The following is a 17,500-nucleotide window of genomic DNA, read 5'->3' on the forward strand; positions in this document are numbered from 1 at the left end:
ATCAGGAATGTGCTGTTCTGTTCTACACCGCAGCTTTCACTGTGACTCAGACCTGTTATCGACTCCCTCATATATACACACATACACACACACACACACACACACACACAATCAATCTGACATCACTGTGCAGTTGCCTTTACAGCAGTGATTCAGCCAAAAATAAAATGTCCAGTAAAATAAACCAGTTCCTTCACCGCAAATGTTCTGGTGTGTTTGTGTTGCATTTGTGTGGTGTTTATGAGGTGTTAGTGTGTTGTTGTGAGGTATATGAGGGTTGTTTGAGAGGTGTTTGTGTGCTGTGTATGGGGATTTGGTGTGATGTTTGTATGGTGTTTATGGGGATTTGGTTGGTGTTTGTGTTTGTGGTGTTTATGGGGATTTGGTTGGTGTTTGTGGTGTTTATGGGGATTTGGTTGGTGTTTGTGTGGTGTTTATGGGGGTTTGGTATGGTTGGTGTGGTGTATGTGTTTGTGGTGTTTATGGGGGTTTGGTATGGTTGGTGTTGTGTTTGTGGTGTTTATGGGGATTTGGGATTTGGTTGGTGTGGTGTTTGTGTGGTGTTTATGGGGATTTGGTTGGTGTTTGTGTTTGTGGTGTTTATGGGGATTTGGGATTTGGTTGGTGTGATGTTTGTGTAGTGTTTATGGGGATTTGGTTGGTGTTTGTGTTTGTGGTGTTTATGGGGATTTGGTTGGTGTTTGTGTGATGTTTGTGTGGTGTTTATGGGGGTTTGGTATGGTTGGTGTGGTGTATGTGTTTGTGGTGTTTATGAGGGTTTGGTATGGTTGGTGTGGTGTATGTGTTTGTGGTGTTTAGGGGGTTTGGTTGGTGTGGTGTTTGTGGTGGTTATGGGGGTTTGGTATGGTTGGTGTGGTGTTGTGTTTGTGGTGTTTATGGGGGTTTGGTATGTCTGGTGTGGTGTTTGTGTGGTGTTTATGGGGATTTGGTTGGTGTTTGTGTGGTGTTTAGGGGGATTTGGTTGGTGTTTGTGTGGTGTTTATGGGGATTTGGGATTTGGTTGGTGTGGTGTTTGTGTGGTGTTTATGGGGATTTGGTTGGTGTTTGTGTGGTGTTTAGGGGGATTTGGTTGGTGTTTGTGTGGTGTTTATGGGGATTTGGTTGGTGTGGTGTTTGTGTGGTGTTTAAGGGGATTTGGTTGGTGTTTGTGTGGTGTTTATGGGGATTTGGTTGGTGTTTGTGTGGTGTTTGTGTGGTGTTGTGTGTCAGGTGTTTATGAAATGTTTGTGAAATGTTTCTGTTTGTGTGGTGTTTGTAAGGAGTTAGTGTGGAGTGGTGTGTTGTTGTTATGAAGTATTTGGAAGTTGTTAGTCCGGTGTTTCTTGGATATTTGTGCGATGTTTGTGAAATGTTTGTGTGGTATTTGTGAGGTATGTGTCAGGTTTTGGTGTAGAGTGGTGTGTTGTGAGGTATTTGCAAGTTGTTTGTTTGGTGGTGTTTTGTGTGGTGCTTGTGTGTTGTTGTTGTGAGGTGTTTGTGTATTTCTGCAGGAGTTCCTGTACTGGTGCTGAGGGAAGGGCAGAACTGGCTGATAGTGACCAATAGTGCCTAGCTTTTGCTGACCTCTGACCTCTGACCTCTGAGGGAGTGAAACATCAGGTAGGACTGTAGAGGATTAATTTCAGCAGTGTGCAGTTGTGTGTATATGTATAAATATATAAATATATAAATATAAATATATATAAGTAAAGTGCGAGGATTCAGTGAGCTGTGTGAGTACATGTAGCTCGGTACTCTCCACTCCTGGCTACAATCACACACAAATACCTCAGATAGCGTAAAAAAAGACAAAATCTGTGTCTAAACGTGGACGTGATTCGTTCAAGGCCGAGACGCACTGATAACACACACACTGACAAAAACACTGATGCAACACAACACACTCTTTCCTCAGAGCGTTCCTCAGATGAGATAAAAGGGTGTGTGTAAACGACTCGCGAGGGGAAAGTGATTTGTAGCTGAGTGTTACGTCGTGTAAATTACGCTCCTTTTCAATTTCATTCGCTGAAAATAACTAATAAATAATAAATAATTAACCGCTTCCGCGAGTCTCGCTGCGTCTCGGGCGTGAATTCTCACTCGTACTTCCTGTTTACGTGGGATTGCGTTTCTGATTGGCTGATGATGGTGAAGATCTACGATGTACGATCACGTTACTTACGCGTTACTACTAGAACGGAAATTCTACACAGTGCTAGCTTTAAACAAATCAGTGTGTTTGTATTCTTCACTATACAATTTATTCAGACATAAACACTCACATCGATGTTATTTAGTTCTCGTCGATATTTAAATGAGTAACTTAATTAGTGTTAATCGATCAATGACATCACTGAACATTGTATTTAGCTTTTCTAGTTTAAATCGCGGTCATGAAAAGCGCACGTGTGTGTGTGTGTGTGTGTGTGTTCGTACACTTATGCTACGTCAGACTCGCAGACGAATTGATTTGAATTAAAATGGAGTGCACTGATTTGCTACATTTGTTAGCTTGGATTTTTGTTTCTCTTCAGAAACGCGTTTCCGTAGCGCTGTAAGTAAAGTACGGGTTTGTTTCCGTTGCGCTGGAATTCCTGGTTGTCATGACGATAGCGGTAAGAGCCGCACCCGTATATTCGCTGAGCTAGCATCGTCTGCAGACGTCGTTTTCTCACGTAGCCAGCGTTTGCTGCTAGCACTGAACTTCTCGATGCACCTAGCATCACCTGTACGGGATGTTGGTACTGGAACATTATTTACGAGTGAAGGATCACAGTATCGGATCGAGACCCGAGACCGCTCTCAGGATCGACACAGCCTTCATCAGAACAGTGCGCTATGACATCATAACGAAAATGTAAATATCCAGATTTAGAGCGGTTTTGGAAACATCATCACGACTGTTATTGTGTTACTCCAGTGTGTGTGTCAGTGAGTGTGTATAGTGTATTCCATAATTATTGGCACCCTTTATAAAAATATATTATAAAAGCACAGAGAAACTGGATTTGTCAGTTCAAAGCAGAACTACAGATCTGAACGTTCTTAAAGTCAAAAGATATTGACCTTTAAATCTGTTCAAGTATTTAAATAAATATTTTAACTGATCAGGAAATTAGCAATGCAGACACGTTTATTAATTATTCAGCTTGGAAGCCTTCATCGCTGACTGTTCAGTGATTCTGCACAAATCTTAGAAGTTTTCTCTTGACAGTGTAATAATGCCGGTGTTTCTGTGCTAAACAATTAGCACAGTTTTTCATTAGCACAGTCGATGATTATCACGGTTAATCATAAGCACATTTTTTCATTAGCACAGTTACTCATTAGCACAGTTACTCATTAACACAGTTATTCATTAGCACGGTTGTTCATCAGCACAGTTATTCAGTAGCACAGTTGCTGATTAACACGGTTATTCACTGGCACATTTATTCATTAACACAGTTATTCATTATTCAGTAGCACATTTGTTCATTAGCACAGTTACTCATTAACACAGTTCCTTAGCAGAGCTGACATTGATGTGAATTTTAAAAGGGAATTCGCAGCACGGCGTAACAGCGGGGTAAGTGAGAGTGAGAGAGAGAGAGAGTGAGAGAGTGAGAGTGAGAGTGAGAGTGAGAGAGAGAGAGAGAGAGAGAGTGAGAGTGAGAGAGAGAGAGAGAGAGTGAGAGAGAGAGAGAGAGAGAGAGTGAGAGAGAGAGAGAGAGAGAGAGAGAAATGTTGTGGTATTTGAGATTTTTTTAACAATTGCTTTAAAGGTTAAAATGTAAGGAGTGAAAAGTAAATAAAATAAAATGTAAATAAAGTAAGAAGTAGATTTACAGATGGAGTCTGTATTATTCTACAAGCGTCTCAGTGTTTTGATGTTGATGCGTCGCGTCCGGCGCGTGGGAGGGATTTAAATGAAATGATCCCTGAGTTCTCGGAACGTCCTGCAGCTCCGAGTCGAAATAAAGGTAAAGAGGAAGAGCTCGGAGCGTTTAGAGAGCAGCAGCAGCAGCGGGTCGCGTCTCCCTGAACCTCTCAGCAGCTTCGGGGCTTCTGAGCCCTTCCTCAGTTCCTGAACCCAAACCTGGAGGTCAGGGGTCAAAGGTCAAACCTGCAGAAGCTCAAGAGAAAGCGGGGGGTCTGGAGTAAACATCTGCACACATGTGCGAGAGGAGAGACTTCGAATAAAGAGGGAGCGAAAAACACAGCTACCAAAATAACCAGTCTGAACCATCCATCTATTTATCTATCTATCCATCCAACTATCCATCCATCCAACTATCTGTCCATCCATCTTCTCTTCTTTTCTCTTTCTTTCTTTCTTTCTTGTGTCTCTTTCAACAAACTATTTTTATAATAATTAAATTTTTATTTAATTACTTTTACCATTTTATTATTTTTATTTATCAGTTATTTTTAAATGATTATGATTTTTTAAGCTTTGAGTTTACTGAGATTTAATGCGTTGATTTTAATATTATTTTTAATATTAATTAATTATAATTAAATTAATTATTTTTAATATTTTCAGAGTTGAATGTGGATTAATGCACCGTGATGGCGTTATAATGTCACAGAGGTAAAGTGCTGATGTTTCAGGAAGAACAAAGCAGCTCTACATGCTGATAGGACAGAATTCCTGAAATTCCACTCAGCAGATTGTTCTCCTTCTCCGTTATTCACACCCCAATCTGCTGAACACTGTTCACACATTCACATTCTCCACCTTCCCCGCTGGTTCACCTTCTCCTCATCTCCATCTTCTCCTCATCTCCACCTTCTCATCTCCACCTTCTCCCCTGGTCCACCTTCTCCCCATCTCCACCTTCTCTCCTTCTCCTCATCTCCACCCTCTCTCCATCTCCACCTTCTCCTCATCTCCATCTTCTCCTTCTCCACCTTCTCATCTCCACCTTCTCCCCGGGTCCACCTTCTCCCCATCTCCACCTTCTCTCCTTCTCCTCATCTCCACCCTCTCTCCATCTCCACCTTCTCCTTCTCCACCTTCTCATCTCCACCTTCTCCCCTGGTCCTTCTCCTCATCTCCACCTTCTCTCCTTCTCCTCATCTCCACCCTCTCTCCTTCTCCACCTTCTCCTTCTCCACCTTCTCATCTCCACCGTCTCCCCTGGTCCTTCTCCTCATCTCCACCTTCTCTCCTTCTCCTCATCTCCACCCTCTCTCCTTCTCCACCTTCTCATTATCTCCACCTTCTCCCCATCCCCACCTTCTCCATCTCCATCTTCTCCCCATCTCCACCACCTGCTCTCCACCTACTGCTTCACAAATAACACTCAGAGTAAACACTTTCCGTAACGTCTCTTCTGCTGATGTTTTATCTAGTCCTAACTCTAACTCCTTTCCCCCGTCAGCCCTGAAGCCTCCTCCACGTTCTCAAGGCTGCTGTGCCCGTCACCTTCACTCCAGATGATAAATATGTTTGTTTCCACCAGCTGTGTCCCAATTTGCTCTTCAAACTGCTGCCTCGGCTACATTTCATCCAAATACACGCACTCAAGTCCTTTTCACACTGAATGTGTGTATTTTTATCCACGTGACAAAACCAGACCAATACAGTGAAGTTTTAAAACCAACACTGCCACACTGATGATGCTTCATTTTCTCAGATCAGACAGCAAGCCCCAGGATAGGCAAGGGGTTGGGTAGTACTAAGCCCCAGCTTGGGCAGGGAGAAGCCCATAGATGGAGAAAAGCCCCAGGACCACGTTGGTCAGAACAAAGCCACAGGTTAGGCATGAAGAAGTTTCAGGTTGGACAGGAAGCCAGACGATGGGAAAGAAGCCTCAGAATGGGCAGGAAGCCTAAGGAGGAAGCTCTGTAGGGTTTGGGCAGAGAGAAGCCTCAGGTCAGACAGAAAGCCCCAGGTTGGGCAAGAAACCCTGGGTTGGGCAGTAAGAAGCATCAGGGTGAGGAGGAAGCCAGAAGATGGGAAAAAAGCCCTAGAATGGGTAGGAAGAAGCTTCAGGTTGGCCAATAAGCCCCAGAATGGGCAGGAAGAAGCTTCAGGTTGGCCAATAAGCCCCAGGATGGGCAGGAATAAGCTTCAGGTTGGGTAAGAAGCCCCAGGATGGGCAGGAAGAAGCTTCAGGTTGGGTAAGAAGACTCAGGATGGGCGGGAAGAAGCTTCAGGTTGGGTAAGAAGCCTCAGGATGGGCAGGAAGAAGCTTCAGGTTGGGTAAGAAGCCCCAGGATGGGCAGGAAGAAGCTTCAGGTTGGGTAAGAAGCCCCAGGATGGGCAGGAAGAAGCTTCAGGTTGGGTAAGAAGCCCCAGGATGGGCAGGAAGAAGAAAGAAGCTTCAGATTGGGTAAGAAGCCCCAGGATGGGCAGGAAGAAGCTTCAGGTTGGGTAAGAAGCCCCAGGATGGGCAGGAAGAAGCTTCAGGTTGGGTAAGAAGCCCCAGGATGGGCAGGAAGAAGGAAGAAGCTTCAGGTTGGGTAAGAAGCCCTAGGATGGGCAGGAAGAAGCTTCAGGTTGGGTAAGAAGCCCCAGGATGGGCAGGAAGAAGCTTCAGGTTGGGTAAGAAGCCCCAGGATGGGCAGGAAGAAGCTTCAGGTTGGGTAAGAAGCCCCAGGATGGGCAGGAAGAAGCTTCAGGTTGGGTAAGAAGACTCAGGATGGGCAGGAAGAAGCTTCAGGTTGGGTAAGAAGCCCCAGAATGGCAGGAAGAAGCTTCAGGTTGGGAAAGAAGCCCCAGGATGGGCAGGAAGAAGCTTCAGGTTGGGAAAGAAGCCCCAGGATGGGCAGGAAGAAGCTTCAGGTTGGGTAAGAAGACTCAGGATGGACAGGAAGAAGCTTCAGGTTGGGAATGAAGCCCCAGGATGGGCAGGAAGAAGCTTCGGGTTGGGTAAGAAGACTCAGGGGCAGGATTAAGCTTCAGGCTGGGTAAGAATACTCAGGGGCAGGATTAAGCCAGAGATTAGATCTAATGAAGCTCTGTAAGTTATCATGATGGAGTTTTATGTCTATTTGGGAAAACATTTGTGTTTGATGTTCATGCACCACAGGAAGAAATGAAACAATAACATGAAGGCTTTGGATTTCACGCGCTGGATGAATTCCTGTGAGAGGTTTAGCGTGCTTTCACTTCATCATATTTCAGTTCATTTGTTTTCAAACCCCTGAAACATGTTGCTTATTATTTCCTTATTTAAAGCTGAATACTCCAAGAGTGAGCACTGAAAATGATGAAGAGATGAGCTCGTGGCTTCAACAAATAAAAAAGGACAGAAGGAGTAAGACATGAATAATGCTGCTAGCTAGTTGCTGTGCAGTTTGTGTTCTTGAACGAGATTTTAAAACATTCTCGATTCTCCCTGATACTTCGTCGTACCCTCTTGTGATGAGTAATGACTTGAGAATTGATTTGAACCAAAACTCCAGTGACGGAGGCCTGAAAATGTGTCTGCTATAGTTTATATTTTATATTTCACTGCCACCTGGTGGCTACTGAGCAGAGTGTCTGAATACGAGCTGATATAAAGTGTGTTATGTAAATGATACTGTGTGATTACTGTGTATTGTCAAATAATCAAATCTAATAACCACAGTCCATCAGTTCTTACTGATCAAAAACATTTTCCACACAATGGACAAGATTGGAGAAGAAGCCTCAGTTTGGGCAGGAAGAAGCCTCATGTTGAGGAGGAAGAAGCCTGAGACTGAGCAGGAAGAAGCGCCAGGAATCATAGAGTTGGGCAGTGGAAAGCCTCAGGTTGGGCAAGAAGCAAGAGGATGGGCATGTAGCCCCAGGTTGGGCAGGAAGAAGCCCCAGTTTGGGCAGGAAGAAGCCTGAGGTTGAGGAGGAAGCAGGCTGAGGTTGAGGAGGAAGAAGCCTCAGGTTGGGCAGGAAGAAGCCTCAGGTTGGGCAAGACGAAGCCTCAGGTTGGGCAGGAAGAAGCGGAGGCCCCATATTTTTCAGAAAGAGGCCTCATTTAATTTCTCTATTTTGCTTTTTATTGAATCAGGCTCCTCAACCTGTGGTGGTGGACACACACACACACACACACACATTTCCTGTACTCAGAGCTGAGGTAGGTCTAAGAGGGGAAGTGGACAATGGATTATGTTTAATGCTAACAACGTTTCATTTATTGTTAGCAGGGTTCTTTTTAAAAATCACATTTTCAATCAGCACAAAAAAACCTACTTTTGCTGTAATGAATGGAAGCTATCTGAAGCTAGTCATTGTTGCTGTTTATCATGTCTTTTGCTAAAGTGTTTCAAAATGTTAGCATCTTTTGAAAAAAACCTTAGCAGTTCTGTACATGTAGACTGTATCTGTTAAAACAATATTATAAGAAACGAAATATAAAATGACATAAAATAGAAAAATCTGACAGTAACAAGGACGTGAGATGTAGGGATGCTGAGGCTGCTGCGGCTCGTTTTTTTTTATCTGGCTAACGTCATAACACACAGATAAAGAAATAAAGAAATAAACACACTTTTAACTGCAGAGTTTACGCTTCTTTTTTGCAGTTTCTCAGTAACATGATGTAACAAGCTGCGTTTTTTTCTCTTAAAAAAGAGAGAGAGAGGCTAGTGAGGGAACGAGTGTTTATAGCTGCTGTAACGTAAGCGACAACAGGAACTGACTAACTCCTGTTAGAAACAAAGCTCTGACACTGGAGACTCCTTTCTCTAAAATGTTAAACAAACATCTCCTAACAGAAAACTTCACCATATCAACACATTTACACGCTTTTCTTTGTTAAATAATAACACATTTTTTTAAATTAAGTTTATTTAGGCTTAGCCAATCATAAGGCTCAGTTCCTGTGAATGAGCTGTTACTATAGAAACGCTAACGTATTAGACCGACGTATCTAGCACCGCCGCCGCCATCCCGCGTCCCTGATACTGTAATAAAATAAAAATAAAATCACTTTATATTGTTTTAACAGTAAGTTCTGAGAGGAGTAACAGGCTCAGTTTGACTCCATTAGCATTAGCATTAGCATAATCAGCATGTATTTCATGACCTGTGGCACTTTCACACAAGGATAAAACATGATTCAGACTGCGTTTATCATCTTTTCCTCTGGCTGTTCATGATTTAGGAAGTTAGCATTAGCATCATTGTTAGCGTAAACATGGTTCAGGCCTCTGATGCGCCTTTGAGCTGCTGCAGTTCCGTCGCCATCTCAGTTTGGGCTGCTGGACGTTTCTTCTGAAACAGAGCTGCGATTTCCTCGAACGTCTTTCCTTTAGTCTCAGGAACTCGTAAACACGTGAAGACGGTGAAACCGAACAGGAGGACCACGAAGATGATGAAGACATACGTACCACAGAGTTGCTGCAAAAAAATAAAGGATTCAGCTAATAATCTTTTGTTAACAAATTCTGTTTCCTAAACTAGTGTCTATAAGCTTCCCTTATTCATTAGCTACATTAGCCTCTTAGCAAAACTATAAATGCAAACACACCAAACACTTGGCTAAATGTGTCCTCTGTGTCTGTCAGTCACAGGGAAAGAGGCGTGGCCTCTGTATCTGTCAGTCCCAGTGAAGGAGGCGTGGCCTCTGTATCTGTCAGTCCCAGTGAAGGAGGCGTGGCCTCTGTATCTGTGAGTCACAGGGAAGGAGGCGTGGCCTCTGTATCTGTCCTGTGAGTCCCAGTGAAGGAGGCGTGGCCTCTGTGTCTATTAGTACCAGATCTAGTGAAGGAGGCATAGCCTCTGTGTCTGTCAGTCCCAGTGAAGGAGGCGTGGCCTCTGTATCTGTCCTGTGAGTCCAAGTGAAGGAGGCGTGGCCTCTGTATCTGTTCTGTCAGTCCCAGTGAAGGAGGTGTGGCCTCTGTGTCTATTAGTACCAGATCTAGTGAAGGAGGCGTGGCATCTGTGACTGTCCTGTCAGTCTCAGTGAAGGGGGCGTGGTCTCTGTGTCTGTCAGTCTCAGTGCAGACAGACTGATGATTTTAAAATAAAGGTCAGAGATGTGTTGTTATGAAATCTAAAGGAATGGGCGGAGCCACAGGACAGAACATTGCTAAATAGTGCACACTTCATTACCACTGATCAGTTGTATTAGTACAGAGAGGAGAGAGTGCACTTTACCTCTATGTAAGGGAAAAACATGCCGACGATGAAGTTACTGGTCCAGTTGCAGAAGCCGGCGAGCGCGATGGCTGCAGGTCGCGGCCCCTGACTGAACAGTTCAGCCACTATGAACCATGGGATTGGGCCTGGACCGATCTCAAAGAAGCTCACGAACAGAAAAATGGCCGTCATGCTCAAGTAACTCATCCAGGAGTACGTGTTCTGGAAAGCGCGAACATAAGAAAAGACAATAAACCAATGAGCGCCGCAGGAAAGTGGTACAGGAGGCTAATATTTTGTGCAATGATCAGCGATCATACACCTAAAAAATACAAAGTATACAAACACAAACCTATACAGTCTCATAACCAGGATTAAAACATAAATTTACATAAAATAGAGAAATTATTCACAGTAAGATCTCTACTCTATTGTTCTTTAATATAAAATCAGGTCACTGTGACAGTTCTGAAAAATATGATAAGAAAAATCATGAAACTTCTCTGTAGGGAATAAGTTTTTATTTTCAATAAATAGACTGAATAAACGTTATATTCTTACAAAGGATCTCTTACACTAAGTTCTTGTTTAATATTAAATCAAGTCACTATGCCGCTTTTAAGCAATATGAAAGCAAACTTCAGCAAAAGCTTAAAGATATCGTGACATTTATTGTTTTCAGAAGCTGAAATTAACAGTAACTTTAAGCTGTCTTGGAAGAAATGAAAGAAAATCATAAATCAGATTAAAAATGAGCAATTAATGAATACACACTCAGAACTGTGACGCATTTCTGCGAAGAACAAACCGTTCATTTTATTTACTTGTTGAAATGATTTTTAAAAAGCACATTTAAATATTTTTTCATTGCATATTCTTCAGAAGTGTCATTGAGAACTGTTTTATATAAAAGAGTAACAGACCCTGTTGAAAACACAAGATGAGGGATTTATTTGTACACACTGCAGGACCTCTCCTGTCCACCAGAGGGCTCCGTCTGCTCCAGCTCTCTCATAACAGCGAGAGATCAGTCAGACCTGCCGCTTATTAACTCATCACTCATATAAAACACTCTCACTTTATCTTATCACCTTACTGTGTGTGAGTTTCACAACATCACGCTCATGAGGATCCTTCATGAAATTACTTTTCTGGACTTTGATTTAAGGCTGGACGATACTGCTTTCTGAACAATTCCTGATTATGATTTCACTTTTGTTTTGTTTTTACACAGTGCAGTTATAAATAAATTGCATAATTTTTCAAAGTTTTGTATTTATTAGAATGAACTTTGGAAAATATAGATGTGCAAAAATAGTAACAGAGCCATCTATAGCAAGTAACGCAAACAATGGTTCTTTTAAATAAAGAATATTTAAAGAAAGGATATTTAAAAAAATCACTGATTGCACTATGTGCTGTAGATGGCGCTGTTACTGTTTTTGTAGATGGCGCTGTTACTGTTTTTGCACAACGTAGTGAACGCTTCTCTCTCAACAGAGTAAATGGGGACCGTGTCTTTCGTGATATGAAACACCACCGCAGCTGAGAAGTCAACTCGGGGTATTCTTCTCAAATCCGAGTTCCTTCCTCGTTTATGGAGTGACGTCACGTCAGCGTGGCTGCTCACAGCATCAGAAATAAACACAGTAAAACTTCTTACCTTATATACAAGTATTAGCTTTAGATTGTTTTAGATATTTGTTTATTAAATCTAAACCACTGAATATACAGTTTGCTGATTGAGAAAGAAAATATACAGCCTAGCTCTTTGCTAACAAAATACAAACATGAGGGCGTCCATTTTCCAACCGATTAGGATGTAACGCAGTGTTAGATTTTACATAAACTTGTTCATCGGACTTTTCAAACCCCGAGCAATTCCATCTCTCTGAAGTGATATTTGAACGTTTCCTTGTTACGAGCTCAGTCCTTGGTGAGGTGCTGCCTGTTTACCTTAGCGTTTTGTTTAATCCAATCTTAGCGCAGTGTTTGGGAGAAGCGCAGTGTTTGGGAGAAGCGCAGTGTTTGGGAGAAGTGCAGTGTTTCGGTGTTTGGGAGAAGTGCAGTATTTGGGAGAAGTGCGGTGTTTTGGTGTTTGGGAGAAGTGCAGTGTTTCTGTGTTTGGGAGAAGCGCAGTGTTTTGGTGTTTGGGAGAAGTGCAGTGTTTCAGTGTTTGGGAGAAGTGCAGTGTTTCAGTGTTTGGGAGAAGCGCAGTGTTTTGGAGAAGTGCAGTGTTTTGGTGTTTGGGAGAAGTGCAGTGTTTCGGTGTTTGGGAGAAGCGCTGTGTTTGGGAGAAGTGCAGTGTTTCAGTGTTTTGGAGTAGTGCGGTGTTTGGGAGAAGTGCAGTGTTTCTGTGTTTGGGAGAAGTGCAGTGTTTGGGAGAAGTGCAGTGTTTCGGTGTTTGGGAGAAGCGCTGTGTTTGGGAGAAGTGCAGTGTTTCAGTGTTTTGGAGTAGTGCGGTGTTTGGGAGAAGTGCAGTGTTTCTGTGTTTGGGAGAAGTGCAGTGTTTGGGAGAAGTGCAGTGTTTCGGTGTTTGGGAGAAGCGCAGTGTTTGGGAGAAGTGCAGTGTTTCGGTGTTTGGGAGAAGCGCAGTGTTTGGGAATGAAACTATTACTGATCAGGAGTTTGATGTACTGTGTTTAACAGAAACGTGGATTAAACCAAACGAGTTTGTAGCATTAAATGAAGCTAGTCCTCCCGGGTACAGGCACATACATCAGCCCCATCTAACTGGCAGAGGAGGAGGCGTCGCAGTCATTTATAATGATAATCTAGGCGTCACACAAAAACCTAGTCATAAATTCAACGCATTTGAAGTTCTTTATTCTAACATAACATACGTAGCCACTAAAAATAAGTCTACCCAGGTGATTCCAGTAATTATTATTTACGGACCCCCAGGGCCATATTCTGAATTCCTGTGTGAATTTGCGGATTTCATCTCTAACCTGGTTGTTTCTTTAGACAAGGCATTAATTGTTGGAGACTTTAATACTCATTTTGATAATCCAGAAGACCCTCTGAGAACAGCAGTTGTGTCCATTCTAGATTCTGTAGGGGTTAATCAGAATGTAATAGGACCCACCCATAGTGGTGCTCACACTCTTGATTTAATACTAACATTCGGATTAAATATAGAAAATATAGTCTCATGTCCACAGTCTGAAGCTATCTCAGATCATTACCTCATCTCATTTAAAATGTGTCTTAATCATAACCATAAGGCAGTGAGACAGTTTTCACTTCATCATGAGTTTGAGTTTTAATGATCTCACCTGGTAAACGAGTCCGACTGTCATTCCCACTGCACAGCAACACATTCCACCCAAACCGATTAACAACAGGGTTCTTCTACCGGCCCGGTCCACCAGAGCCACCTGCACACACGTGCACACACACACACACACACACACACACACACATGCACACTTTTATCTGGCTCAGTAAAACAGAGAAAAATGAATTATACACCTGTATATATTGTGTATAATCATGTTTACGTGCACTATATAGTGGATAGGGCGTGTGGTTTGGGACACGCCCACTGTGGCCCGATGATGGTGTTAATGACAGTGTACTATATAGTGGATAGGGCGTGTGGTTTAGGACACGCCCACTGTGGCCCGATGATGGTGTTAATGATAGTGTACTATATAGTGGATAGGGCGTGTGGTTTAGGACACGCCCACTGTGGCCCGATGATGGTGTTAATGATAATGTACTATATAGTGGATAGGGCGTGTGGTTTAGGACACGCCCACTGTGGCCCGATGATGGTGTTAATGATAGTGTACTATATAGTGGATAGGGTGTGTGGTTTAGGACACGCCCACTGTGGCCCGATGATGGTGTTAATGATAGTGTACTATATAGTGGATAGGGCGTGTGGTTTAGGACACGCCCACTGTGGCCCGATGATGGTGTTAATGATAGTGTACTATATAGTGGATAGGGCGTGTGGTTTAGGACACGCCCACTGTGGCCCGATGATGGTGTTAATGATAATGTACTATATAGTGGATAGGGCGTGTGGTTTAGGACACGCCCACTGTGGCCCGATGATGGTGTTAATGATAGTGTACTATATAGTGGATAGGGTGTGTGGTTTAGGACACGCCCACTGTGGCCCGATGATGGTGTTAATGATAGTGTACTATATAGTGGATAGGGCGTGTGGTTTAGGACACGCCCACTGTGGCCCGATGATGGTGTTAATGATAATGTACTATATAGTGGATAGGGCGTGTGGTTTAGGACACGCCCACTGTGGCCCGATGATGGTGTTAATGATAGTGCACTATATAGTGGATAGGGTGTGTGGTTTGGAATGCGTTCACGTTGTACAGATCATTGCTAAGCAGTGAAAAGAACATGTGTGCTTCACGTGTAATTATGTTTCTGTGGAGATAAAAGCCCTCGGCCGTTTCTCAGCAGTGTGTGTGTGTGTGTGTGTGTGTGTGTGTGTGTTCCAGCACTGTTTGTCTTGTCATTAGTGTGCACTCACTGACAGCAGTGTGAAGACGGTGTTTACGACTCCGACTCCGATGGTGGCGTAGATGGGCTGAGCGACTCCGGCGTTGTGGAAAATGGCAGTGGAGTAATAAAATATCTGAAATAAAAACCACGCAGAGAGCAGAACAAACATTATTGTTTGACGGCGGTTATAAAACGACTATCGCAATGATGCGGCCAATAAAAGAATAAATATGAGCCGATATAAAAAGCAGAATAAAAAGCTGCGAGAGAGAAGAATCACGACTCACTTCACTGATTCACTGATTCAGTTCTTTCTTTAACTCTATTTGATTCGTTTGATTCAGAAATATCGAACAGACTCAGTGTCGACCTCAAAGGTGTTAAATTACAGATAATATCTGAAAAGGAAATAAAAGCGTTTCATTGCGAGCAGGTTGGTTTCTCACAGCGTTAATTCCGGAGAATTGCTGCGACAGATGCAGCATCAGAGCCACGAACAGCTGCTGGCGATATTGTTCTGCTCGTAAAAGCCGCCATATTGAAATCTTTGACTCTTTCATGGCCTCCTCTTTTTCTCTCTGCATTTCTGCGATATCCTTCGACGTGTCGTATTCTCCTTTAAGACGCTTTAAACCTAAAAGCAGACACAATAAACCATTCGGCTAAAAAGCATCGAATATCAAACACAACACGACAAAAACATTTAAAATGAAATAAATAAATTTAAAGTGAAAACACGAGCAAGGTGACACTGAATAACAAATCTAAAATTTATAAAAAATCATAATGAGAAAAGTACACAAAGTAAAAATATTAAGGTCTAATATATAAAAAACTAATTAAAAAAGAAGGAAGTATTTTATAACAATAAATTATATGACACCAAATGTAAAACAGAAATAAATAAAATGATATTAAATATTTGAAAAATACACAATGACGATAACAAATTTAATATAAAAGTCAAATGTACGATCTGCAAAAAAATAGAACAAAATAGAAACAAAAGAACACTAAATATTTAAAAAATTAAAAATAAAAATCCCAAAATGACAAATTGTAGAAAATAAAACAAACTGAAAATTATAATCAATATTAAAAATGTCATAAGAAGACAAAACATTAAAAGTGTGTATAGATATATGACTAAATAAAAAAAATTAAAACATTGACTAGGACACTTTAATTAAAAAAATTAAAATGGCAGGAAACAGAAAATACAAAAAGACGACACTAAATATAAAGAAATTTTTTTTTAAATCTCAAATGGCAAAATATTTTTTAAAAAAATTGTAAATTTACTCTAAGTATAAAAACTGAAAAAAAAATGACACAAAGATTTTTGTTTGCATTAAAGGTGTTTGTGTGTGAGTGTGTGTGTGAGAGAGTGTGTGTGTGTGTGTGTGAGAGAGTGTGTGAGTGTGTGTGTGTGTGAGTGTGTGTGAGTGTGAGTGTGTGTGTGTGTGAGAGTGTGAGTGTGAGTGTGAGTGTGTGTGTGTGTGTGAGAGTGTGAGAGTGTGTGAGTGTGTGTGAGTGTGTTTGTGTGTGAGAGTGTGTGTGTGTGTGAGAGTGTGTGTGTGTGAGTGTGTGTGTGTGTGAGAGTGTGAGAGAGTGTGTGTGAGTGTGTGTGTGTGTGTGAGAGTGTGTGAGTGTGTGTGTGTGTGTGTGAGAGTGTGTGTGTGTGAGTGTGTGTGTGAGTGTGTGTGTGTGAGTGTGTGTGTGTGTGAGTGTGAGAGTGTGTGTGTGAGTGTGTGTGAGTGTGTGTGTGTGAGTGTGTGTGAGTGTGTGTGTGTGAGTGTGTGTGAGTGTGTGTGTGTGTGAGTGTGAGAGTGTGTATGTGTGTGAGTGTGTGTGAGTGTGTGTGTGAGAGTGTGTGTACTTCTGCAGGCCTCCTCCTTCTTGCCCAGTTTGATGTACAGGTATCTCGGACTCTCAGGACAAAATGGCAGCAACAAACTCTGCAGCGTTGCGATCGCTCCTGATAAACCCAGCAGCACGTGCCACATGTCATCATTCCCTAACAGGAAGTCCAGACCCAGAACCTGAAATACACAAAATACATGACTTTTTAAACTATTTTATTATAAATTTAAAAAATCCATCGTTTCTCTACACGCCTCCTTCCCTGTGACTGACAGGACACACACAGAGGCCACGCCTCCTTCCCTGTGACTGACAGGACACACACAGAGGCCACGCCTCCTTCCCTGTGACTGACAGGACACACACAGAGGCCACGCCTCCTTCACTGTGACTGACAGGACACACACAGAGGCCACGCCTCCTTCCCTGTGACTGACAGGACACACACAGAGGCCACGCCTCCTTCCCTGAGACTGACAGGACACACACACAGAGGCCACGCCTCCTTCACTGTGACTGACAGGACACACACAGAGGCCACGCCTCCTTCCCTGTGACTGACAGGACACACACAGAGGACACGCCTCCTTCCCTGTGACTGACAGGACACACACAGAGGCCACGCCTCCTTCCCTGTGACTGACAGGACACACACAGAGGCCACGCCTCCTTCCCTGAGACTGACAGGACACACACACAGAGGCCACGCCTCCTTCCCTGTGACTGACAGGACACACACAGAGGCCACGCCTCCTTCCCTGTGAGTAGATATTAAGATGATGAAATATTTTTAAAGTTGCAACATTGTAAACTAAACACTCACTAATCTGCTGATGCGCATCACCTTTGACCTTTGACCCTCAGCGTGTTGCGTGATTACCTGGCTGATAAGGATGCCGGTGACGACGGCGAGCTGATGCAGCGTTCCTAACGCTCCTCTGTACTTCACCGGAGAGATTTCACCGATGTACATCGGGACGAGTCCGGACGAGAGACCTGCAACAGACGAGTGAGAAATCCCTAAACCCACTCAGGGAAATTACAGTGCAGTGTGACAGTTCGATTAAACTCATAACTTCATACACTAATTTAAACGAAATCTGCCTC

General features: G+C 42.9%; 1 protein-coding gene across 2 annotated transcripts in view; it reads right to left on the reverse strand.

Moving 5' to 3' along the window:
* Positions 1-8,052: 8,052 nt before the first annotated feature.
* slc2a2 (solute carrier family 2 member 2) overlaps positions 8,053-17,500 on the reverse strand; it is a 15,001-nt gene continuing 5,553 nt past the window's right edge. For both annotated transcript variants that reach the window (XM_034310782.2, XM_053239715.1), the window contains exons 5-11: positions 17,274-17,389; positions 16,410-16,572; positions 14,977-15,164; positions 14,559-14,663; positions 13,330-13,431; positions 10,070-10,273; positions 8,053-9,310 (exon numbers count right to left, since the gene is read on the reverse strand). In XM_034310782.2, coding sequence (XP_034166673.2) covers positions 9,113-9,310; positions 10,070-10,273; positions 13,330-13,431; positions 14,559-14,663; positions 14,977-15,164; positions 16,410-16,572; positions 17,274-17,389 — 1,076 coding nt within the window. In that variant the 3' untranslated portion in view covers positions 8,053-9,112. The remainder of the gene's footprint in view (positions 9,311-10,069; positions 10,274-13,329; positions 13,432-14,558; positions 14,664-14,976; positions 15,165-16,409; positions 16,573-17,273; positions 17,390-17,500) is intronic.

This window comes from Pangasianodon hypophthalmus, chromosome 14, assembly GCF_027358585.1.
Source record: "Pangasianodon hypophthalmus isolate fPanHyp1 chromosome 14, fPanHyp1.pri, whole genome shotgun sequence".
In the NCBI taxonomy this organism is placed as follows: domain Eukaryota; kingdom Metazoa; phylum Chordata; class Actinopteri; order Siluriformes; family Pangasiidae; genus Pangasianodon; species Pangasianodon hypophthalmus.